Raw genomic sequence first — 24244 nt, forward strand, 5'->3', positions numbered from 1 at the left:
ACTGTTTAGTTGCCCTGTTGCTTCAAGGTGAACGTCCCACAATGCATTGCTAACGACAGTTCTCAACTGCCTTACATCAAAATAACATTTTGGTGTTGAAAATTGGACGTAAATTAACAGCCATTGCTCACAGTGTGAAAGAAGAATAGGACATGGCGCTACCCCCCTCCTTGTAGCATGCCAATGGGCCATAGCACAAGCTGGTGAACATACAACACATGCCACTGACCAATGCCACTTTTTAATATCTACTTACTTGATAAAACCTCTAACCCTGAAAAATCTCCTGCTATTGTGGCATGCCTATACAATGTCTTAATCTGGCTGTAGCTAGCTGAAAATAGCTGTTTACTGGTCAGAAACATCGTCAACTTAGTCACCTTCTGCTTTCTGTTTAATGACTTGTTTGGCATTATGGAGCTGGCTAAGTTATCTGAGCCCTATAGTCACAGCCCAAGGCTATTCATTAGCTTGTTAATTAGCTGGAAACTAAATGAACTCATCCATCAAGAAGGAAAATACAACATTTCAGGGACATAAATTATGTCCACCATAACATGCGGCGACAACCACTTTACTGTTAATCCGACATAAATTGATATACTAGATCTATCTATCTATCGATCTGTTTTATTTTTTCCTCTTGCTCAAAAGCCTGATTGTCCCTCGATTTATATTTTAATGACTTAAACTTGTAGTTTCACTCTCTTAAGAGGCACTTAAAATGGTCACAGAATATAAGACGAAAACAATCTCTCCTCATCTCTCATCTTTTCTTGAGCAGAAGCTGCCTCTTGCTGTCTGCAGGATAAACCCAGCAGGTATATATAAGGCGGAGGGCACCGTCTCACTAGCTGCTTTGACTCTTTTCATGTTTGAGTTCTTTGGGGGGGGGGGGTTTGGACCTGCATCTGTGTGCTATATTCACAGACTTCATGCCACTTGTGTTTATTAGAGAAGGATGGAGAAGCCACAGATGGCAACGCAGTGCCACAGAGGACACAGGCTATTTCAGCTGAAGAACAGAGGTGAAAAACGTCAAGCTATGGGAGCTTTTCATGGTGTCAACCCTCATTAATCTGAAAGCTGAAAAGAGACGACAGGCAAATTATCATGAAATAACCTGTGGTCAGAAGAAAAACCCCTAAAGATGTCTTGTTTTGAAATAGTGAAGAGAGTGTAAAGTGTTTTTCAGGCTGACAAATTTTAACAGGAGTAGGTCATTTGGGAAATGTAATCAAATGCAACATTTTAACCGAACCCAGTCTCACAGTCCGCGTATAAAAAATAACACAACACTTTGAAATTACATGCCATGCATACGCTAAATTGCAATTTTACATGCATATGATACGCCAATCCCTGTAACTAACTTCTAGCGAGCGGAAGCGCATGCTTTACCTTTCAGCGGCATAAGTCACCAGCAAAGTAACGTGACAGTACAATGTACATAACTTTCGTCAGGAGTCAAGGGGTTACCCATAGACAACTATTCTAACCTTTCCCAATCTCTTTTCCTAACCTTAACCAGTCGTTACGTGTTGCAAGGCGTATCATAAGCACGCAAAATTGCAATTTGGCGTATGCATGGCACGTAATTTGAAAGTCAAATGTCGTGTTATTTGTACGAAGTTTGGCGAGACCAGGTTGCTTTAGCCTAAACCATGTCTACACCAAATATGAGAAAAAGGCCAACAGCTGGTTATCAGCTAGCTCTGATTATAGCGAAAACCGGAAACAGGGGTAACAGCTAGCCAGGATCCAAAATTATCTAATGGCAAATTGTCACTGAACACTGACAGTTCTGAATGGATTAAACTAGTAGCCTAGATAAAACATCTCAGAGGCCTGCAGTTGGGTTCTTATTGCAGAGCCAAAGCAGTCTTCATTGGCTTGATTTAGGGAATTCAGGGATTACACTTAGGAACAGTCCAAAGTTTACTAAATTGAGTGTGACTCAAATGTTTTCAAATGAATTAATCAAATTAGATTTTAAACTATTTGCTAGCCGACCTGTGGGACAACCCAAATGATCTAAATCATCAAAAATGTTTTCAGTATTCACAGCTAAGCTCAAAAGGTTGCTGAAAATGGTGGAAATCGTTAGATCAGTTTAAAGCTAGTATATTTGCAAATTGTCGATCTTGATGAAAGTTATTACAGTATACCCAAAACAAAACGATAGTGGTGTTGATTAAATGCTTAATTACTTTACCTTGTTAGTTTATATGCCTCTGGTTCGCGGTATGCTAAGCTGAGTTAGCCAGTCTAGTTTAGCACAAAATCTGGAAACAGCTATCTTGGCTAACTCAATTTCTATAAATTAAAGAAGATATTATGCATACATAGTGATAAGCATAGTGCTTTTGTAATGTTAACAGGTCCTTTAACTGCTTTTTGTACAGTGTCTTTAGATAACACTTCTTTTGAAATGACGCTGAGACAGTTTTTAGCTAAAATGAGAAACATTTAAGCTAAGAAAACTTGCAGCCAGCTCCAACTTCACATTGACTATAAAGAGCTGTTACGATAAAGTGATTTGTCGAATGATAAAAAGTAAACAAAAAAACGGTTTCATAATTAAGGCCACGCACAAAAACCCTCGAAATCTCCAAATAAGTTAATTACATCAAATAAGAAAAAGCATCCTGTGTGTTGTTTTGATGATAGCGATGTCTTCCTCACAGTATCCTGCCAGTGTTTACAACCCTGGAGAAATGCTCACTATAATACAGGGTCAGGGCTTATTTCCACAAGAATGACAAGCTTATTGTACGTTATCCCTGACTGAGGCTTTACACAACACAACACTGTCCAACAATGTCTCTGTTATTGTGCTGCTTTATAATGAAATCAACTGTGTTTAATTAAAATGCTATCCTCAGGGCTAATGGTCTCTCTCTCTCTCTCTCGGACTGTTCAATGCAACACAGCCCGGCCACCTCTGAGTAATGACTGCACATTCAGAAAACCAAAACACAGGCATACTGAGTAAAGTGAGGAGCTTCAAATACCCCTGCCTGTATGAAGTATAACCACTTTTAAATCTCAGACAAGTTTCAAACAACATCAAGCATGTGGCCTTTCACTGTTGGCATTAGCCTTTTGCCTCGAGGACCTCGTTTATTTTGTTCCCCTGAGGAGTCTAGAAACCATATGGCACACAGTTCCTTTCATATTTGTCATCTGCGGCGGCATATTCTCAATATTCCTCCTGCCAATACACCAATGAGATGAGAGGAGTGCAAATTACCTTGTGAATGCATTGCTTTAATCAGCATGAATCAGGATGCAGATTTAATCTTGGCTTGTGCTTTTTTTCTCTGCCATTTAGATGTTTCAGCTCGGCTGTGCAAATCCATCTGAGGGATGAAAAGAATTAGCTCGTGCATAAAAATAACAATATTTTTAATTGCTCAATTAAGATAAGACTCCCAGAACTACCTCTGTCATGCATGTCTAAGAAAGAAAGAGATTGAAATAATAAACAATGCTTTCTACAAATATGACCATGAACAGATTTTATTTTTTTGAGAGAATGTAAGGGCTTGAGTCCATAAATCATTTTTGAAAGTCATTTTCTTACATGAACCTGCAAAGGCACATTCAAGCCATCCAACAAGCCTCAGTCCCGGGAATGTTTTGGCAGAAGTGTCCCCTTGTTTTTTTCACAACACGTGCTGGAACCTGTGTTCAAAGCGAGGCTGTCTAAAAGAGCGCACAGGCTGCAGCACAGATTTTCCCACCGAGTTGCTCAGCTGCTTGAGAAGCATCCACAGAAGGAGCAGCATCAGCGTCAGGAGTCCGAGGAGCATCCCCACATACAGGCTCAGGTTCCAGCCCCAGCCCAGAGCAAGGGGCAGCGAGGTGGATGCCACCAGAAATTTTCTAGGAGCAGGCATCAGGTTAGGCAAGAAACCCACCCTCCCCACCTCTTCCAGAAAACACTGTTTTGCCCAGACTTGGATGTTCTCAGGGGTGACAGAGAGGCTGTGTGGCAGCTGTAGGAGCCATTCTTTAAACAAGTATCCAACAGTTTTGGTTATGTTATAGAATTCCCATCTGTTCCCATGGTTTAATCCTTTTGTGCGCTGGTTCAGTCAAAAAAGCAGACCTGTTGAGAGCGTGAGCATGGTCTTTGAGCTGCTCCTGAGTGAAATCTTTCTGCAGCTGTGCTGTGTTTTCCTTCTCGTCTCCTGTCAGACTCCCCGCACAAAGCCAGCCTCCCAATTTATCAGAGAGAGAGAGAGAAAGGAATAGATGCCTTAAACACCACTGGCTGCCTTCACTTCACTTTCACAGTGAAAATCTAATTACTGACGTACGAGAAGAAAAATGTCAATACCAGTCATTAACTGACATACAAAGAAGGGGGCAAACGTGTATTTGCTCTGCATGTTTTTGTACGTTACATATCTTCAGAAAAGTAAATTACTCATAGCAAGATGTGAAACTTGGCAGGCTGTACAGTTAATTACCACATATGCATTTTTTAGCCTGTAATGCTTCCATTAGCAGCTTTTGTATTATTATTTTTTTTTTTTTTAAATCTAAAAAATTCTGGTGAATGTTTTTCTACTCTGACCAGATCAAATAGATGTGGAAGTTTCCCATTCAGATCACTGAAGGCAAACTGCTGTAATCTTCCCATTGAGGAAACTTACAAAGCCTAAAATGTTGTACACTGAACCCTTCATTGCCTTCTTTTGCACTTTATGGAATTTGCTTGAATAAAAACAGTCTACAAAATCTGAAAGCATTTTTGTAGTGTAAAGCCTTTTCTGAAATCCAAAACATTAGAGCAGCAATGTTTTAAAACGATCTGTTCATGATTTAATTTAGCCTTTAATGTTTTGATTAGTTTTAAAGAATCTGTCAAAATATGCATAAAAGCTTAGTACCATAAATCAAATGCACCAATGAGAATTTCAGTCCCATCTTTGTTTACCCAAGTGGTTTTTGCACATTAAGTATTCAGTCTTAGGTTGTCATGCATTCTGATGAAACCTGCAAGTTAAAACTGGTCCTCTGCTGCCCCCATGAGTCCTTCATGAGCATCAACATGTAGACATTAAGTCTTATTTTAAATGAGTTTTTATTTACAAGAGCCATATCTTACAGTGCAGAAGATGCCTTTCAGGCACCTATGTAATGAGACAGCTGACTCCATGACAGACAATACACTTTAATTGCCATCCCATGAGGCCAATAGGTAATCAACAGAAACTGCTTTGTTAAATCTACACTTTGCAGATTCAAGTTTGACATAGTAGCTCAAAGCAGGATGTTAGACAGTGGCGACAGGGACCTATGTATTGTAACTGTTTAAAAAACAAACAATTAAAACTGCTTGATTAATCAAATCTGTCACGTCTGGTAAGAAAGTGTATAAAAATACCATTAAAACTCTAAACATTTGACTCTACTCCAAGAAGAGCAGGTCAAGACAAAATTGTGGCACATCTCAAAAAAAAAAAAAAATACACAAGACTGACAGGGGAACAACTCTACATGGACAGGAGGAGGGGGAGAAGTCAGTTCAGCGTCAATTTAGTTGGAGCATCGATGAGGGAAACTTCACAGTACCTGGAAAAACAGAGAAGCGTTACAAATCAGAAGCAGCTTCAATAATGAAGTTTTTATCTCATTTCGAGAGCAGGATTATTAGCGGCACACTTACTTGGCACCCTTGTACTTTTCCCGAACAGACTGCTGGGCATGTTGAGGAGCATTGAGGTAAAGTCGGTGCAGATCCTCGATGCATGGCATCAGATCTTCCAGGGAGTAGCCGCTCATCTCTATTAAGGACCTTGGCTGAGAAGTAGAAAAATGTGAATTACACTTGCAAGCAAAAGTTAAGCTTTGAAAATGAATCTTTAGGTTTGCCAAGTCAATCTTTGAAGGAAAAAACAAAAAAATAGATGTTGGCATTAGTAATTACCCATGAGCCACCAGTCACTGTGCTGTTTGCCAGGGTGTAGGAAGCAGCTGCAGTCTGAGATGGCAGGTACTTCAGGAAGGGATCCGAGTCAACCAGACTAAGCTCACTGAGGTACTGAAGAAATAAAAGGAACATTAGCCAAATCCAATCATGTAGATGCATTAAACATACCAGGGCAGTTGTGATTAAGTTATAATTTCCACTTTATTGGTGGAATATGATAAAGTTTTCCAGGCGTACGATCTAAATCAATCTTGTTAAAAGCTTGCAGCAAGCTCACCATTGCCAGGCTCTCCACCTGTTTGCTAACCGACTGATGGAGGAAGTAGTGGGTGAGAAACTGGTTGATGGTTGGTGCAGCCAGATCAAAGGAGAGCACTTTGAGCACCAGATGCTCCATTCTTAACACTTGCTTCTTTGTGTAGGTGTCATCTGTGATGTAAACAAACTCCGCCACCTCAGGAGGGTAGATCTCTTCAAATTTCCTGCATTAAAAGAGTCAAGTTAGGTCACGTCACACAGAAAACGATTGAATGTTAGTACGAGATGACAGTACTTACGAAGCCAACAGCATGGCCGCTGTCCCGACCAGCTGAAGCTTCCCCCTCAGAACGGACATGGACGAGAGGAATCTGTCGATGTAGTTCACCGCCAGATATAGCGTCTCGCTCTGGAGCTTGTACTCTTCTCCAACCTCAACCAGCCAGTCGACCAGGATGGCCCTCATGCTGTTTGTGATGTCAGGTTGCTTCTTCATGTAGCCTGCTTTAGGTCGGGTTTTTACCTATTAAGCAACACAAGTGTGTTATGAAACTCTACACTGTATTAGAAAGGTCTCAAGACAAGCTAGGAAATCTTTTAAGTTGACGCACGAAGGTGTCAGGAAAGATGTCTCACCTCCATCTCCCTCAGGTACGTGTGGATTTCAGCAGCATATTCTGGCACCTCGTTTACATTGATTGTTTTCTCCTCCCCCTCGACCACCGACATGTCCATGGGAGAGTCTGAACAGAAAAAAAGGTTTTAAGTTCTACAGTTAAAATCTCACACACATGACCCGTCAGATAGCTAAACTGGATTCAATAGTAAATTTAAAGTTGCATTCGAGACCCACCGAAGCTGACATCCATTGCAGACGGGATATCGATGGTGGCCAGGGGCTGCCGGAGCCGTGCCACAGCATTGTTAATCACAAGGGGAGATTCCTCTGTGATGGACCTCTCTTTAACAGCATCGACCACGGGAAGTGTCTTCTTGTTGGGGACGGCGGCGCCATCAGGCTCGTCCACGTGGATCTGGAACGCGGGCAGCTTGGAAGAGGGCTTCTCGGAGCAGCTTTTGCTGAAATCTTCATTTTTGCACGACTGGGGTTGTGAGGAATCCTGGAAGTAGAGAGGATAAGATGAGTTCAGTTACATTATAGTTTATAGCAGAAAGGCAGCATTAAAAACCTTCAGTGAGAACATTATGGCCACACTGGCTCAAATAAGTCACTTTAAGGACATAGTAAATTCATTTTTTATTAAGGTAAGCAATTCTCTGAATTTATTGGAAACGAGATGAACTCCTTATTCCTCTCCAGCAGAATTTAGGGACTTTACAATGAGATTTTCGTCAACGTCCTGCATAACAGTGTGGATCCAAATGATGCATTAAAATGGCGGTCTACGTTTAAGTTTGCATCGGGAATAAAATGCACATTAATAACGTGAATACGAACAATAGATAAGTAAATGGTTTACGTTTTAAGAGGTTAACTTGGATGAGTTGCCTCCAAAACATACAATGGAAAGCTCATCAGCTAATGGTTGAAACATTAGCTCGAGCTAAGCTGTAGCCACACTGACCTGCTTGGTGCCGCGCTGGTTCAGGGCTTTGCTCCTCTGGTTGTTCTGCAGAGCTCCCAGCACGGTTCTGCTGGCTGCTGGTTTTGGAGGAAAGTTTTCTTGGTTTTCGTTTGCAGAAGCAGCAGCTCGGGGTTTAAGCGAGCCTCTCAGTCTCGACAGCATGTTTTCCTGGTTATGATTCTCACTAACCGCGCCTGTCTGTCCCCTGTTAGCTCCAGACATGATGACTCTCCCTCTTTAATAAAAAGTTCCGCCTCTTAACGCGTTTGATTTTTAAAGAAGCTACACGCTCGTTATGAAGCGCCTGCACATGAAAGATTATGGGTTTAAAAGGTTGTTAAAGTTCACGTTTGGACTGCTAAATCGAGGCTAGCATTAGCTGCTTAGCTTGCAGAGGAAGGTTAAAGCAAAACGGACCTGTTGAGATGGCAACGACACTCAGAACAACAGTGCAGATAAAAACAAAAACATGCAAAGCTGCGAGTCGTCTTCAACTATTTAAAAAAAAAACCAAGACGCGTTTCAAGTAGCCATTATTTAGTTTCGCTAACCCCTAAACTCTGCAAACAACAAGCCTGCTGTTAGCCTCTCTCAGTCCATTCACACAGAAACATGCAAGGACGTCGCTTTTCTCTCAGTTCAAGTAGCCCGCGAGGATTGAAATCGACCAATCACAGGCAGCGGAGTGCACGACGTCACAAATGAACGGAAGCCGAAAGAGTACAATGTTCGTTTGATTGTAAATTCAAAACCGGTTTGTTTTTCTGACACATTTTTTATTGAGGGAAGCAAACTTTATTTTAAGCGCTTAAAAATGTTCCTATGATAGACTTCATGGTGTGGAGACAACGTTAATAACTGGTTCAGTTCAAACAATGATAAATAAAACTCCACTTTGAAATTAATATGTCGTGTTGCTGGATTTTAAATGTATACACTGTTAGTGTGTTTAATGTTGTGTAGAGTCTCATATATACGAAATTGATTTGCGTGAAACAAGTTAATAACGGTTCATTTTTCTCTCTCAAGTATGATGAAAGAAGTGTTGTGCAGTATTAAATAGAAATCAATCATTTAGAAATATACCTAAACAAAAATAAAATGAATGAAGTTGTACCTGTTTACTTCTGCTGACTACTCTACTCATTATCTTTAATAATATATTTTTTTATGCTCACCTTCCCCAAAAACCTGAGGACGCCTAACAAGCAGAGTTAAAAGCAAACAATATAAAACAAACACAAATAATACTTTAATACTTAAGAGTTCCTTCAGTCAATCAAGTGTCAAGAAGAGAAAAAACATTCAGAAGGAAAAATGTAAATATAGAAATGAAAGCATTTTTTTAAATCAAATTGATTTTTTTTTTTTTTTTTGTTCTGTAGGGATACAATCATTGTGAAAACTGATCAATTGTTTTATTTCATTTAAAAATTGCCACTTACAGCTCATAATAAAAAGAAGAAAAAAAAAAAGAATTGCATGTTCTTAGTTTTATTTTTATTTATTTTTGGTCCATCAACTTTTATTTCAAGAGGGGGAAGTCACATTGCTGTGACATTGTACAACAAACAAACACTTTCTGTTTTTTGTTGGCATATATTTGGCATAATCTACATGATCCAAAAAGTCAAGTCCCTTAACTATCCTGGCAACACTGTAGTGAATTAACTATCACCACCTTTGTTTTAGATGCTATTAAAATACATTAAAAATCCCAAAGTTAAGACAAATATTATCTACATGTCGGTATGACAGAATGGTATTTACACTGCTCCTCTGCTTGTAGATACACAGTAATAAACTATACATTTATTGTATTTACAAGATAAAATTGCTTAAATACACACACCCTTAATGACAAGTAAATAAATACCTTCTGATCTACATTTCATCATACCTCATTAAAAAAGTCAAGCAGAGAATTTAAGTCATAATTATCGAGTATCTCCAACAATGAGGAAACTTTAGCTTTCACATTTTGGCCTTTGAACTTAAATTTGTCGATGAACAGGTCCGTGATCATTCCTACAGGGAAGAAGAGAAAATCAATATTAGAAAGAGTCCCCACACTGCAACAAGGTCTTCTATGTTATTGTACGTTTGCATATCAGACCAGTGTATTAACAAAATAAATACAAAAGAACTGCACACAACACATGGACATGTGTAAGGACATTCAGCTCTATGAGCAGGGTGAGAGAGGAACACTTCACCATAAAGTCTCTCGAGGTGTGCAGGCTGCTTCTTATACTCCTCCAGGAGATTAGCCGATTCATCCAAGATGGTGCGATACTCTGGGATTAGGAAGTCAGCGTTCCCCTCGTGAACCTGAAGCTCCTACGGATCACAGTAAGTCAGAGAAGTCAGACAGGTGGCTTAAGGTGAGTGATGAACATTAGCCTGTCTAAGAAAAAAAACAAAAAAAAACCCTGAGAACTTGTTAAACCAACAAGTTTGAACAATACTTACTTTAAGTGCATCAATAAGCTGAACTTTTCTCGCCAACAGCAACTGGTACTCCAGTTTAGGATGAATCATCTTCAGGGTGTGGCTCACTGACTCATCATCAATATCTGAGCGATTGATTAGCAAAATAAAGAGGTCAGTTCAACAGATTTTATTTGACTGCAGATTATTTCCTGAGCTAGTGCTGCCAGCAAATACTGGAATAATAAAGGCATGTACCGTATGAAATGTTCAGATTAATTTTCCTCTTGGTAGCTTCTTTAGAGAGAACATCGCTCAGTATGGAGATGGTGGAAATGTTGTCTGACCTGAAGTGACCCTCCCCTTTGCTAAAAGTTAAAAAAACACAAAAAAACATGTCATTTCTTTGTAAATGAAAACACGACCGCCCTGCAACAAAGAAAACATTTACAGAAACATACTGTGAGAAGCATTAAATAGGGACTGTATAACACCTTGTCACAACAGCTGTTATAGTTACCAGTAGGTGGCTTCGAGCTGCGTCCCGAGAAAAGTGTTATGGAAATAGAAAGTGATGTTCTCTCCTGCTGGTGTTTTCTCCGGCACCTCAGGCAAACAGAAGACCACCCAGGAGTGGATCTCTGCAAAGCTGAACTGTCCCACCAGACTGAGCCTGTTCATGGGCCTGCAAGGACGACATTAAGACAGATCAGCATTTTGAACTGTTAAAATGACCAGACTGAAATCAATGTGATTCTTATGTTGCTGCTTTTATTATGATGACTAATGGGTCAAATATAGCTCTCAGCAACCTTTAGCATACAAATCTATGACTTGTATGCTTCAAATACGGAGAGCCTGAATCCAAAATTCTGTTATCCTGGTACTCAAAACTGAGCTGTCTTTTATTTCTCTCTGAACAAATCTGATGTGTGCAGCCATTGAGAAGCTGTTTGATTGAAATCTTCACCTCTCCTGGTCGATGCTGTGTGTCCGCTGGTGGAGGGACAGAGGTTTGATCTGGTACTTGCGGACCTGACAGGTCTTGGGTTGCAGCCTGGGTGTAATGTAAGCCTGCAGAGTCCCAAACTGTCCCTCAATGGACCTCACCTGTGAAAAAAAGTGAATATGCTTTTCATTCTGCAGTGTGAAATGTTTCTAATATTTAAAAAACGATATGTACAGGCTGTGACATCACAGCATTCAAGTCACAATGAGGAGTTTTGATTGTGTCACCTTGAGCTCGAGTCTGGTAGTGTTAGCCTGACATCTGTATGTGGCCAGGAGGAAGTTCCCATTAGGCTGCTGGAAACATAAACGAGGGAGTGAGGATTCAGGAGCAGCAGCAGCATGTTCCTGTTTGTCTTGTGTAGAAACAGTTCATATAGCTCACCTCTGAATCGCACTCACTGAAACTGACAACAGCTGAGTTCTTATCCACATCCAGAAGGTCTATGGGGACGTCACTCTGCAGAGGAGATTCATTTCGTAGTTACACATGGCATTTTCTGCAGCACTAGATCCGGAGTATGACTTATTCATTACGAGCTGAGTGTGTGTATTCACCAGCGGCTATAACCACAAGGATTGTATAAATGAGCAGACCTGAAGCAGCAGATTGTCGATGGCGGTCTGCACTTCCAGAGTCAGGCTGTAGCTGGCATCGTCCTGGCAGAGGGTAAACTTGTCATTGATGCTGAAGAACGGAACAGCAGAGACCGCTGTGCTGGACTGTGAGGTCTGCTGGTACTGCTCACGGCCCTGCAGGACTTTGACCTGCAGCTGCTCGAGCTCCGCCCTGGAAGGTGACATTACGAGGTAGAAATGTACTTCATCTGACACGCTCTAACACAAACAAAGAAAAATGCACAAGACGAATGAAGAGATATAAATCCCAACGTGCTGGTACCTGAGGGCTTCTACTTTGGACTGCGTCTCCTTACTCATCCTGACCTCGTCTCCAGGGCCAGCTTCAGACTTCTGGGGTTCAGTGGTCAAACCAGTCACCCAACCTGATAGAGGGAGTGACAGTAATGCTCAGTATGCTGTACATTTCAGATACACAAAATCATTTTATATCCTGAGAAGAGAAAGTGCAGGAAATCACCTTGTCTCTCTAAAGGAAAATGAAGTAAATCAGACTGTTTGACTGGCAGGAAATCAGACACGTTTTGCTTTCTGATTGAACATTTGAGAACACCAGGTTAAGTCTGTTTTTCTTGTTTTAATCTCACCTGTGTAAGTGGCAGTCAAGACTTCATCATAGGACTCCTTCCCTACACAGCCGCCCTGGATAGAAGTCACGCTCTCTGACAACACCTGAAATCAACAAGTTTTTTTTGTATGATACCAGAAAAAGATCAAAACTGACTGTAAACATTACAACGTAATAACCTAAAATGTGTGTAGGCATTGTTTTACACAAAGGAGCGAGTAAATTTGCCACATCTGATGAGTTGTGAGACGCACAGACTCACATGCTCAAAGCGTAATGTAGGCTCATTGGTGCTTTCAAAACCATAGACCTCTACTGTCCCATCATCCCTGCCCACCAGGATGTCGTTCACTCCGTCTCCGATAATGTCATAAGTGTCAATGCACAAGATTCCTGAAGGGAGAAAAGACAGAATCAGGATGTTAAATATTTATTAAAGTAGTGACAGTCTGCAAATCGCATTGTCCCTATTAAATAGATTCAATCAAATCAAGCGACCAGTGAACATGCTCAACCCTATTCTTAACCTCCTGCAAAGTCATTTCCTACACAGTGGGAAAGGGTTCATATTGTTTTAAGAAACATACCTCCTTTCTTTTTGTCATTGTCGACCTCCCATTTGGTCGCAGCCGAACGCTTACCAATCTGGACCAATCCTATTTTGCCATCTGTAGTTCCATAGAGGACTTCGTCTCCTGTGCAGAAATATTGATATCTGTAAATAAACAATGTCAGGTTTAATTGTTCTGACGTCCAGAAATAATGAGGTTAACTTGCCTTCCTCTTTGTTGTACAGTTCTAAGACGGATGGAGGACCAGGGACTTCAATGTCATAGGCAAGTTCAGATCCCTTCAGAATAAAAAAAAAGACCAGATGAATAAATCTTGATTAACTGTTTTTAGGCTGAAAACGTATTCTATAAAAATCTAAGTGTTCAATATTAACTTGATGTACCTGCAGGACTCGAAGGACTCGATCTTGGCATGCCAGGACTGGGACAATGCGAGTCAGGTTCTCAGAGGTCAAACATGTGATATCATTGATCTTGTCTCCAGAGAGGTAGTAGTCCTGATCTTTGCAGTCACAGTAGTGGTTGTAGATGTAACTTGCACACACAAAAAGATCTGCCCCCGCAACATGCCTGAAAAAAACAAACAATAAATTGTGAAAAAAAAAAAAAAAAGACCCTGAAAAACTAATGATTGTCAATGTGGAAATAAATCAGTGTAAGTCAAAAAGAAAAGGAGAAAGTTTGGTTCCTACATGGCGTTAATGCTCTCAGTTAGGTTGGCTTCAAATGTGAGAAACTGTTTGCCTTTCTTGGTAAATCCTCGGACCTGAGAACCAGAACACACAAAGATCTTCTCCTGTGGAGTTCCTGCTGCTCCTCCGAGGTCCATTCGGGATATTTTCTGGCCTGGCAGTGTTTTGAACACAGGCTGAAAGCGAGAGATAAATTCCTCACAATAGAAACTGAAATTCAACACATTTTGTCGTGACTGGTTGTCGACAAGGAAAGAAAATTAACTTTATTCGACCCACTGTTTTTTTTGGCTTGCTGGCCTAATAAAGTAGTTATTAAAGTTGTGCCAGAAAACATTTACTCTGCTTCTTGAGTGACAAGGAGAGAAAACTCTTGACCAGGACACTCACCACTGCTTCTCCTTTCTTCATCCCAAAACATGTCAGTATACCATCATGATCCGCGATAGCAACCTGAAACGAAAAGAAGACAACCAAAGCCAGGTCACTGTAACATTCAACTGCTATATGTCGGCCCTAAAAACACGTCAGATGTACTCGTAGAACATGAAACATCCAGACCCATCAGGTCCTCAGGAACAGGTTTACTCAGTGTTTCCAGAGTCAGACGCAAACAAGGTGAAGCAGCTTTTAGTTCCTCCCCTCCTCACCTGTGGGACAAACTCCCTGCACACCTGAGGACTGCTGGCACACTCAATAGAAATATGCATTGTGCCTTACAGCAACATATTCTTCATTTCCTAATAGTTGTTCCTTTATGGAGTACTTATACACCCTTTTGTCTTTTAATGATGTAAAATCTTCTTTTGCTCTTTTTTTAAATTACTGTTGCATTATTTCCTCATGCTTTGTTTTAATGTATTTTTGTTTTTATGTCTGTAAAGCACTGTGAATTGCCTTTTGTCTATATAAATAAACTTGTCTTGCCTATAAAAAAATCAAGTAATTCTGTAAATACCTTTTGTGTTGCCTTTTTTCCCAAAGCTGGAAGAAGCCTCATAGTTTTCTGGGAAGTCACACCGACCTATGAGGACGAAACATGGACAAGTATAAAAAGACACTTCATCATAAAAGAATCACACAATAACAGATAAATCAGAGGATACTAGCAGGGATGTTACCTGAATATAATCGACTCGATTTAGTTGGATGTCCATCTCCTTTCTTTAAGTTTTCTACAAAAAGTAAGAAGCAGGTATTTCATCCGACCCTGAAGCTGCTATTCGTAGTTTACTGTTAACATGTTAACAGAGCTACAAAACGATAAGAATGTAGAGATTAAAACAACGCAAGGAGATTAGCCTGACGTGCTAACACTGGTGAAGCTAATTGGCTAACACGATTTATTCTTCGCACGTCAACCGTCTACTTCACTAAATGTTTATTTACACCTTAAATAACATACTCTGTCCGTATTTGTTGTTTTTTAGACGTGTAAAGACGGAACTACACAAACCCCCGCATTTAACGCGAGTACGAAAAGTCAAGCTTCTGTGCAACGCTACAGAGAACTACAAGGACGCAGCGCTCGTCGCCAATGGCAACGCCCGACAAGCGCAACAAGCTGCAACGCCATTGGACAAAAAACAAACGACAGAATTTGAACGTGTGCGCTGATTGGATGTCTGCAGGAACTCTAACAACGCCATCTGGCTATACAGCTATGTACGTATGGTTATATTTCAGCAGCACACATGAATAACTATTAATAATTGAGCATTTAAAAACTCACTGTAACCCTTCCTCATTTCTATTTTTTTTGCACGTGTTTCTGTGTGTTTTCCTGTTTTTACTTTTTGCATTTGTGAAGCACGTTGTAACTATTTTTTAAGTTTTATATAAATACTTACTTACTGTAATATGTGCATGCCCATGCTTCTTTTCTGCTGCATTGTTGTCAGAAGAGCCAGCACTTCAACATAGCTCGTTTCCTTAAAAGGCATGGTGAGTTCATTTTTAGGATTTTATTCAGTAGAGTTTTCACATTTGGTCCTTGAATGAATTTTCTGTGTAATGGTTGGACATGTTAACATAATTCAAAGTATATTAAATGAATTAGGTCACAGGTAAAGCAGTTGTCAAACTCCGCAGAATCAATTTAAGTATTGAGGTTATAATGTATATGTAGGGCCAAAAACACTTACTGAAGTAATCAAAGTCAGTATAATACTGTATGGCTGAGCAGTTCTTAGACTGCCTTAATGCAGCCAACACTGAGCGACAGATTCCCCTACTTTTTTTATATGCTTCACATACTATAAATTCTTCACACGTGATGTGAAATAGTTACGCAGTCACTTACTTCTAGGATTACATAAGCATAAACCTTTTTATAATTCATTAATTTCTGCTAAATTAACCTTCAGTATGATCTATGCGAGTAAACGGTGTCAGTGCTGAAATAATATGTCTACGGACAGCAGATAGTGCTGAAATAATATGTCTACGGACAGCAGATACTCTGATTTTTTTTTATGGTTCTTTATTTATTAGTTTAATTAAGAGATCATTCTGTCTTTTCATAAAAATGTGGTTTGTTTGTAGGCAAATAAACATTAAAAATGGCTGGAAAAAAAAAAGATCATAGCATGCATTAAGCAAAGGAAGCTACTTAACACAAATGAATGACAGGTCGTCAAAAAAGCATTCAAAGTGAGAAAGGAGGTTAGAATGCATTCAGAAACATGACGTGCATTGTGCGACTCATCTCAAACAAATAAATCCTAAAGTAGAAGTCTGGTACCTTTAAATATTCTATAACATACAGCAGAGATCTTGTTTTCTATTCAACACTCATTTTGACATAGCGTCATAGAGTGTGCACGTTGTTAGAAGAGTGAGTTCATGGCATTAATAGGACACATTTAAAGTTAGGCATTTAGACAAATAAGAGCAACAGATGCTTTGCACATAAAAAAAAGAAATAGGACAATGTAGAAACATCAAACAAACCCCATCTCCCATCGAGCCAAGCCAAAGTTCATTATTTAAAAAAAGGAACATACAATTATGCATAATCACATCTTCATTTAAGCAACTAATCTCAAGAGTGTTAATGTGTCAAGATAGAATAAGTAATTTTCATGAATAAATAAAGTCATAAAAGGAAACAATAATTACAGCGATACATGCGGAGCACAGCTGATGTCTGCCGTGCTCCGTTCAGTGAACGTAACAGAGTGAGGAGTGTCCACTGCTTCAATGAGGTCACATTAAGAAGATGGGAAAAGAAATGATCAACGAGAGACTTCAGTGCGTTACTGGCTGCTCTTCAACTGTACTCGAACATACAGAGAAGTCGGAGCACAGACTGTAAAGTTGACATTCAGAAAACAGTTCCTTCTGTTGATGGCAATGTCTGTCCCCATCAGAGTTTAAGTCACATCCTAAATGCTGGAAAAAAAACAAAACGTAAAAGAACAAAGTTTTTATGTCGTGTAATCAGACCCCCGTGGGAGCGAGACGGCTGACGAAGGCGATGCTGCTGAGGCACATCTTCCTGAAGAAGGCGGGGCAGGCGGGCTTCATGATGAAGTGCTCCAGGAGAATTCGCAGCTCTGTGAACAAGGTGCTGTGACGGAGACAGATTTATTACTCGACTCATTCTGAGATGGTCATTGGAATAGAAGAACAATGTGATACTTAGGATCAAGATACTTTCAATAAGATTACTAATGTCTAGGTTAATGATGGTGAAACAGAGCACAGCTGATCTGTGATCTGTTCGGATCATCCCCCACAGCAAGGGGCCGCATGTGATCATCTGATCAATTCAAACATTTAGCAACAGCTGTAAATAACTTCACAGCCGTAAAATCCCTGCGTGGAGCGTCTGCAGAAAGAGAACAAGCCTGTGGGCACAGTGGAAATCAGCTGCTTAAATTAGTACTTTGGTTCCACTTTTCCAAATTTGAGTTGGTCCTGCTCTTTCCAAATTTCACTGCTGTTTGAGTCGAGTATTCTGAGCAAACAAATAGCTCTCCTGTGAGGTCAAGGTTTCAGACATTCAGCCTCAGATTTCTTCGTCTCTGATCCTGAGATATTGACACATTTGTCGTGTATGATTTAAAAAAAAAACATGACATCTTACCGGCAGTAAGGGTTTCTTCTGGATGTGTAGCGGAGAGTGAGGAATCTGTAGTAAATGAAAGGCAGCAGCAAACTCCCCTGGCCACTGTCAAATATACATATGTGGAAAAATCACAAATCAAAATTCCCAGTCTTCAAAGTGGTTGTGTAAATAACAGACAACATTTTCTTTGTTTTGCCTTTTTCAAAACAATGTAAACACAACTCTAAACTCCCGGATGGACAGTGTTAATAATACACATTTTAAATGACACAAGGGCTCTTAAATATCTGACATATAAAAACACCAGGTAGACTTACCTGAACAGCATGAACACAGTGGCTGGCATCAAGAAGATCTCGTTGCAGGCGATGAACTTCAGGATGTTCTGCTGATTGGCAGTTAGTTTGTCCAGAAGATTTCTGATGAACATCAGGCTGCTGGGGCCCACTGACTGCAGAGAAAGACAAATAGATCAGGTCAGAAGCTGAAGAGAGTTTTCAATAAGGCACAGGGAATACTAATAAAACATTTCTACCTAACCATGTCAGAAGACAAAGAAGGCTGCTTCTCCTTATACTCACATCAAGGACTTTCTTTGTGTAGGTAGTTGCATGAAGCAAAGAGAAGAGGAAGACTGGGAAGATGCTCACTGGACATCAGTGTTAAGGATTAAACCTGAAAAAGCTCAAAAAACCTCCCTCACGTCATCGGGCGAGGTTAGCAGGGTGGCAGGAATAAAGACGGCGAGACGTTTTCATGCTGTTTGGTTGTACTGGAAATTTCTGTTTTGCAATCCTCTACCAAGCCCAAGAGCAGAATGTCATGCACTTTCATGTGATACTTATTAGAACTGAATTTTTTTTAAAAAGACACAAACAGCACAGAAACTAAACATGAGGAGTCGGAGGAGGACAGTTTGTGAACAACGTGCCTGTTAACAGAGACGTGAAAATGTTGCATTGAACTCAAAAGAAAATGAAAATGACAGGATCTTTTTTTTGGACGATATAATTCATACATTCAAAGACAAAGAAAATGACCACTTGTTTTTTTAACCCTTTAAAGAAGATTGAAGTAATGCAGTCCTAGCAGTCACTTATCTGTTTATGATTTGGGGATTTTAACCGTACATACATAGTAGGATATACAGAACTATCCTGTTATTCTTTAATGAAAGGATACTCGTGATGGGGTGGGAGTTGACCAGGATGAGCGAGTAGAGCAGGTAATGGCAGCTGTCCTCCTGAAGAGCCTGCGCCAGGAAGGCTCTGCTCAGCTGGAAGCGAGGCAGCCTTTGATGCAGGCGGAGGGCGCTGGTGAGGGCGTTCGCTAACAAGGCTCGCTGATAGAAGTTAGCTGCTGCATAGGGTCTGAAATACACAAGCAGTAACAAGTGTTCTGACATCTGTTTATTAAGGAAACGCATAATGGGAGGGTGACAGCTGTTGTTATCTAGTCAAACTTGAGCATCACTGAGTTGACTCACCCCAGTATTGGAAGAATAAACATTACGGAGCAGTAGACTGTGAAGAGACGTGACAGCCACATTGCAGTTTCAAGCTTGTTACTCATTAAAAATTGCTGTGGAAGAAAAGAAGGATAGATTTATTATCTTAAGAACATACACTTGAAGGAAACTGTGTTAAAGCGGCTCGATCACATATTATAACATCATGGGCAAAAGATGGAGAAATTTGACTTGGCTACAGTTTTGAACTAAGTACTGAACATGTTAGTTTTTTCTCTTTCTCACATACTGAGAACTGACTGACGGACGGACTTGGGTCATCTCAACAGTCAGGAGAAACCAACCAGACTTAAAAAAAAAAAAAAAAAACTTAATTTGATCTATCAGCAGATCTAACACACTCCTCAAAAGTCAGGAGACAAGAAGCAGCTGTATCTCATCAAACATATGTTTCTCCTGAAATCGCCTGAGTGAGGACAACTTGAAATCCTCCTGATCCTAAACAGTCTGAATACAGAGTCTGAGGCAGGAACAAAGATGATATTGATCCTTTTTTCCCCCACAACTATTTCATCAAATATTTTGGTTTTAATGCCGGTCAAAAATGTTGGAAAACGCAGTGAGATCCCTGAGTCCAAAGTGACACGTTTAAACGCCTTCATTGTCAGATCGACTTCAGCGAAATCAAAATAAGTTTAATTTAATTTCAGGCAACAAAGAATACAATCAAACAACAATAGAAACGTGTGACATGTGTATGTTTGCCTAGTGCCTTAAAAGGACCGTTGCAATTATCTGAATAGTTGCAGGTAAATTCCTTTATAGTCAACAACTAATCATGCAGCTCTAAAATAAAAACAGAAACCTCAGAGTCAATAAGAGTTGAGTTTTGTTGGAGCAAAAGATACAAGTACATTTCTCACAGAAAAACTAGCCCTGTGTATTTTTAAACAGTGGACACAAACCAGGAGACGCCTGCACAATATGAAGAGAGTACTGCCTTTTTTGGAAATACATAACACACACTTCGGGAACTGTTCAGACTTTTCCAAAGTTTAACGGTGCGGCTAACTAAACTGTGTTCAGTTCAAGCAGACTTACCACAGGCCCGAGCTGGGGAGGGGGACTCTGTTGGTTTGTGTCAGCCATCTTTGGGAGTGTGGTTTACTCTAAAGAGGAGAAAAGTCACATCATGAAGTCACATCAAAGTGACTAGAAGCAGGATCATATTTCAGATATAAAGATTACACACTGTGACTGTCCATCATGTTAAAAGACAGGGTAGATAAAACACTGCACATTTAAGAAGATGGTTAGAATCAGCATTCAACAATCTTTCCTTTTAGTCTACAGGTCGTTGGGTTGTGTTTTGAGATTCTTTTGAGACAAATTTGAATCAATAAAAAGCTTAGTCAGTGTTAATGTAGCCAGGACTGCTGCTAGTGTACAACATGTTGATTTTAAATTATAGTTTAGCTGTAATAAGAAACATTAAAAAGGGGATTTGAAAGTTAAATGGTGTACCTCTTTATTGGGGAATCAACATTAGAATAAAACACAAATGTTGTATATATAATTTTGCTCTACAAATTGGAAAATGAGGCAGCATTAGCTCAGTTAGCATCCCATCCTAGCTTCGTGTTTTACCTCTTACTTACACTCTTAAAATGTATCCACAATCTCGGGTACAGAGTCAGTGTACACTTCTGCTGGTTGTTTTAAATGATGCTAACGTAAAACCAGCTAACGCTACAAGCAGGTGGGTCTAGAATATTCTGTTACCATCGTTACTAGCATGCGGGCTAACAACCTCTGCTAACGCAAGCTCTTTAGCTAGCTCGTGAATTTCTGTCGCCTAGGTAGCGCCGTCTCGCCGTTGGCGTTTAAATGAGTTCGTGTATATATTTACAGTCCTGGTAGACATTATATGTGAGTTAAAGCATACAGCTTACCTGTGCTACAGCGTCGATCTCTCTGTCGGTGCGTGCTAAGTAGTGACAGGCTGCACTGAATGATCAGCTGACCTTCTGAGGCGACAAGGGAAATTTCCTCTCGCGACAGTTTAGAATCACGCTTCCTGAGCCACGTGCCACACTCCCCTCTAGTGGTACCCATAGACTGTAAAAGTGGTACCAGTGGTTTATTTTTACAGCCTATGGTACAAACTGTACAAACAATAAAATGCTATTTTTCTACTCGTTTCTATTGAAGACACACGTGCAAATTAATAATAATAATAATAATAATTTTATTTATAGAGCGCTTTTAGACAAAGTGCTTTACACAGCTTAAAAGCTCAACACACAGACATAACACATCATTAAAAACATCAGGCATAAACAGCAGTGAAAAGGTGGGTCTTCAACTTTGCTTTGAACACATCAATGGAACAAGAAAGTCTGATGTCCGCAGGGAGACTGTTCCAGAGAGTGGGAGCGCGGAATGAAAAGGACCGCTCACCAATAGTCTTTTTGCGAACCTTAGGGACAGCTAAGAGGCCAGTCCCCTGTGAGCGAAGTGACCGAGCAGGCACATACAAATTAATATTTGTAACAAATTAATAACAAATTAAATTAATATTGCACTTAAAATAAAAGAAAAAAGGTCAAAATAATTAAACAGGTGGGCTGTTTTACATATTGGTAATTGCTTCTCATATTTTAGACTTCTTTTTTCCCCCACACCTACACATCAAGACAAATTCATCGTATATTTAAATGTACTTGGCAATAAAAAAAACAATTATGATTATTTGATATTCCTCACTTCATAATCGTACCAAAGATAATAAAATGGTTACAAATTACTAAATTGCGTCAGAATATTTCTCATTTATCAGATTGATAAATTCCAAGCCATTTTTAAGCCAATCACACCAACATGGTCATTCTATAAAATCACATTTTTCTTTAACAAAGAGAAAAAAATATCAACATTAAAAAATGTATTTTTTTAAACGCCCTGGTCAAGACACGCTGTAGTACAGGTAAGCAATGAACCAACAGCCAGTTTCTATTTGCCTCTTCATATTTATGCTGAAAGTTGTTTATCTAAGGACATTCAACCTGATGAAAAAATGCAGTGCGCATGCGCAAAGGCTAAACATTCTGGACCAAAAACGAAATACCTTGTTTGTTTGTTTTTTTCCATAAAATCACCATACCGTAATACATAACTGTCTCAAACGATTTTTTTTCTGTAATGTAAAATAGAATTTATGAAATGTTTTTAGTTATTTAAATGCGATTAGAAACGCTGCCACAAGAGGGCGCGCTGGACCAGACTATCCATTCTCCTGCAGAACGGCCTATAGTCTGTGTTGGATAATTATTTTAGCTTTAAGTGCACCTTATTTGGTCCCAACATGTTTTAAAATCTTACATCTGACTGCTACTGTAGCGTATATATCCGCAGATTATTGGCACGAGGGTCGCAGGATGATGTGTTTGCTTGAGATGCCATTTGAAAATATAGGCAGTGTAAGCACTGTAGAATCTAATTATTTCTTTGCAAAACCTAATTAGGCATTAAAAAAGGTTAACGCCAGCGCCTGAAACGTTTTTGTTTAATAATCCCATTACTGACGGCTCATCATGTATAAAATGGTGCAGGAGGACACTAAGTTTCCACTTGTTAAACGGAATCTCTGAGAAATAGTCGCACTTTTTTGACACTATCTGCGTTTGGAAATTAGGGCTCGTAATTAAACTGCGGAGACTCAGCACAGCTCAGAGTAAGTAAGGCTGCAGCGTCCTGCCATGCATGCATTTTACATCTTTTTTTACCCGATGAATCTGCTTTTTATACTGCAAAATATAGTCACTGTTTTACGTTTGTTCTTCCCTCTTTGCAATGTTGTGTAATGTGTTGAGCATTGAAGTAAACGGTCTCGTGCAGTGAGAACAGACCTTGATGATTTTTTTTAAGCGTCTGCTCCTCTCGGACCATCAGCAGTCACCAGAGAGCTGAAGGTGAGAATTTAAATGAGACGCATTTTCTGAGCGACTATAAAATTGAGCGGGCTTCTGAGGAGAACATCCAAGACAAAGAACATTTAAATGTATATTATATCACCACATTTTACAGGATATATATCCTCTTCATTTCATACGTATTGCTGCTAGAGCGCCTGTTATGCCAAACAGTCACCTCATGCTGCTGATGGGTTCATAAAATCACACTGAATATATTTAAGAAATATCAAAAGAACATTTTTATTAAGTAATTTATTTAAGTAATCTGAGTATGACCGTTTTTATAAACTCATTCGCTTATTGTATTTTGAGGAAGACATACAGTATATTCGGGTTTTTTTCTTCTTTCTTTCTTTTTCTTTTTTTTTTTTTTTAAGAGACATTCAGAAGTCCAAGACTCGTCTTTTAAGCACCGATATTTGTGAATTTGCATTTTCTTTCAGGGTTGCAAAAACGCTTGATCGGTCAAGATTTACAGAAAAGATAAATCACTGCAGCTTCAATAAAAACACACATATCAACCTGAGAAATAACAGGCTTTATATGAACTTAGATATTATTATTAATCACGTATAGGTTTTTTTTGTTTGTTTGTTTTTTAGCATTAAAGAAAAATCAGATGCTTTATTCCTATTACAGCCGCAGCAAAATAACACTTGGTTGAATTTGATCACACTTTTCTCTTTTCTCTGATTTGTCTTTTTTAAAATGAAATATTGACAAATGTCGATGCTTAAACTTACATTACAAATATAGTGTCTTGTTGCTTAAATGTGTTACATAAATAAACGTGCATTGGCCATTATAAGTAAAATAATAGGTATTATAGCATGAGAGATGCTCTACCTGCCCGCCTGTGAGTCCCTCACTTTATTCCTTCCCTCAAAGCTTCTGTACGGACAGTTTTCAGGAGAAACTAACAAAGAGCAGAGAGTGAGTGACAGACCAAAGTGAAAGCTTTCTAAGAGATATAAACCGGGTTGTATACTGAAAGGATGCGCTTGTAATCGCTCCATCTCAGTCTCGGGATCCT

At 39.6% G+C, this 24244-nt stretch overlaps 3 protein-coding genes across 4 annotated transcripts; all 3 read right to left on the reverse strand.

The window, feature by feature from the left end:
* Positions 1 to 5076: 5076 nt before the first annotated feature.
* ccna2 (cyclin A2) lies at positions 5077 to 8457 on the reverse strand. Its single transcript, XM_079352859.1, has 8 exons — positions 7789 to 8457; positions 7056 to 7323; positions 6839 to 6945; positions 6502 to 6725; positions 6222 to 6426; positions 5942 to 6055; positions 5681 to 5814; positions 5077 to 5586 (listed from the first exon to the last, which is right to left on the reverse strand). Exons 1-8 carry the CDS (start codon positions 8008 to 8010, stop codon positions 5535 to 5537), a joined length of 1326 nt encoding a protein of 441 aa, XP_079208985.1. The 5' UTR covers positions 8011 to 8457; the 3' UTR covers positions 5077 to 5534.
* Positions 8458 to 9273: 816 nt separating this feature from the next.
* bbs7 (Bardet-Biedl syndrome 7) lies at positions 9274 to 15312 on the reverse strand. 2 transcript variants are annotated; one of them, XM_079351961.1, is made up of 19 exons: positions 14819 to 15312; positions 14656 to 14721; positions 14088 to 14150; positions 13698 to 13873; positions 13389 to 13575; positions 13211 to 13283; positions 13021 to 13128; positions 12696 to 12826; positions 12453 to 12537; positions 12128 to 12230; positions 11824 to 12016; positions 11612 to 11686; positions 11455 to 11520; positions 11189 to 11328; positions 10739 to 10903; positions 10477 to 10586; positions 10261 to 10364; positions 10005 to 10128; positions 9274 to 9816 (listed from the first exon to the last, which is right to left on the reverse strand). In XM_079351961.1, exons 1-19 carry the CDS (start codon positions 14852 to 14854, stop codon positions 9683 to 9685), a joined length of 2139 nt encoding a protein of 712 aa, XP_079208087.1. In that variant the 5' UTR covers positions 14855 to 15312; the 3' UTR covers positions 9274 to 9682. The 2 variants fall into 2 exon arrangements, with proteins under 2 accessions (XP_079208087.1, XP_079208086.1); XM_079351960.1 differs by having other exon boundaries at positions 11455 to 11523; positions 14819 to 15310.
* A 1797-nt stretch (positions 15313 to 17109) lies between these two features.
* On the reverse strand, positions 17110 to 21299 carry tmem33 (transmembrane protein 33). The gene is made up of 8 exons (XM_079351962.1): positions 21190 to 21299; positions 20339 to 20406; positions 19256 to 19350; positions 18952 to 19139; positions 18351 to 18418; positions 18087 to 18220; positions 17788 to 17871; positions 17110 to 17268 (listed from the first exon to the last, which is right to left on the reverse strand). Exons 2-8 carry the CDS (start codon positions 20384 to 20386, stop codon positions 17139 to 17141), a joined length of 747 nt encoding a protein of 248 aa, XP_079208088.1. The 5' UTR covers positions 20387 to 20406; positions 21190 to 21299; the 3' UTR covers positions 17110 to 17138.
* Between the last annotated feature and the right edge of the window lie 2945 nt (positions 21300 to 24244).

Source organism: Symphodus melops (assembly GCF_947650265.1).
Source record: "Symphodus melops genome assembly, chromosome: 9".
Classification (NCBI taxonomy): Eukaryota; Metazoa; Chordata; class Actinopteri; order Labriformes; family Labridae; genus Symphodus; species Symphodus melops.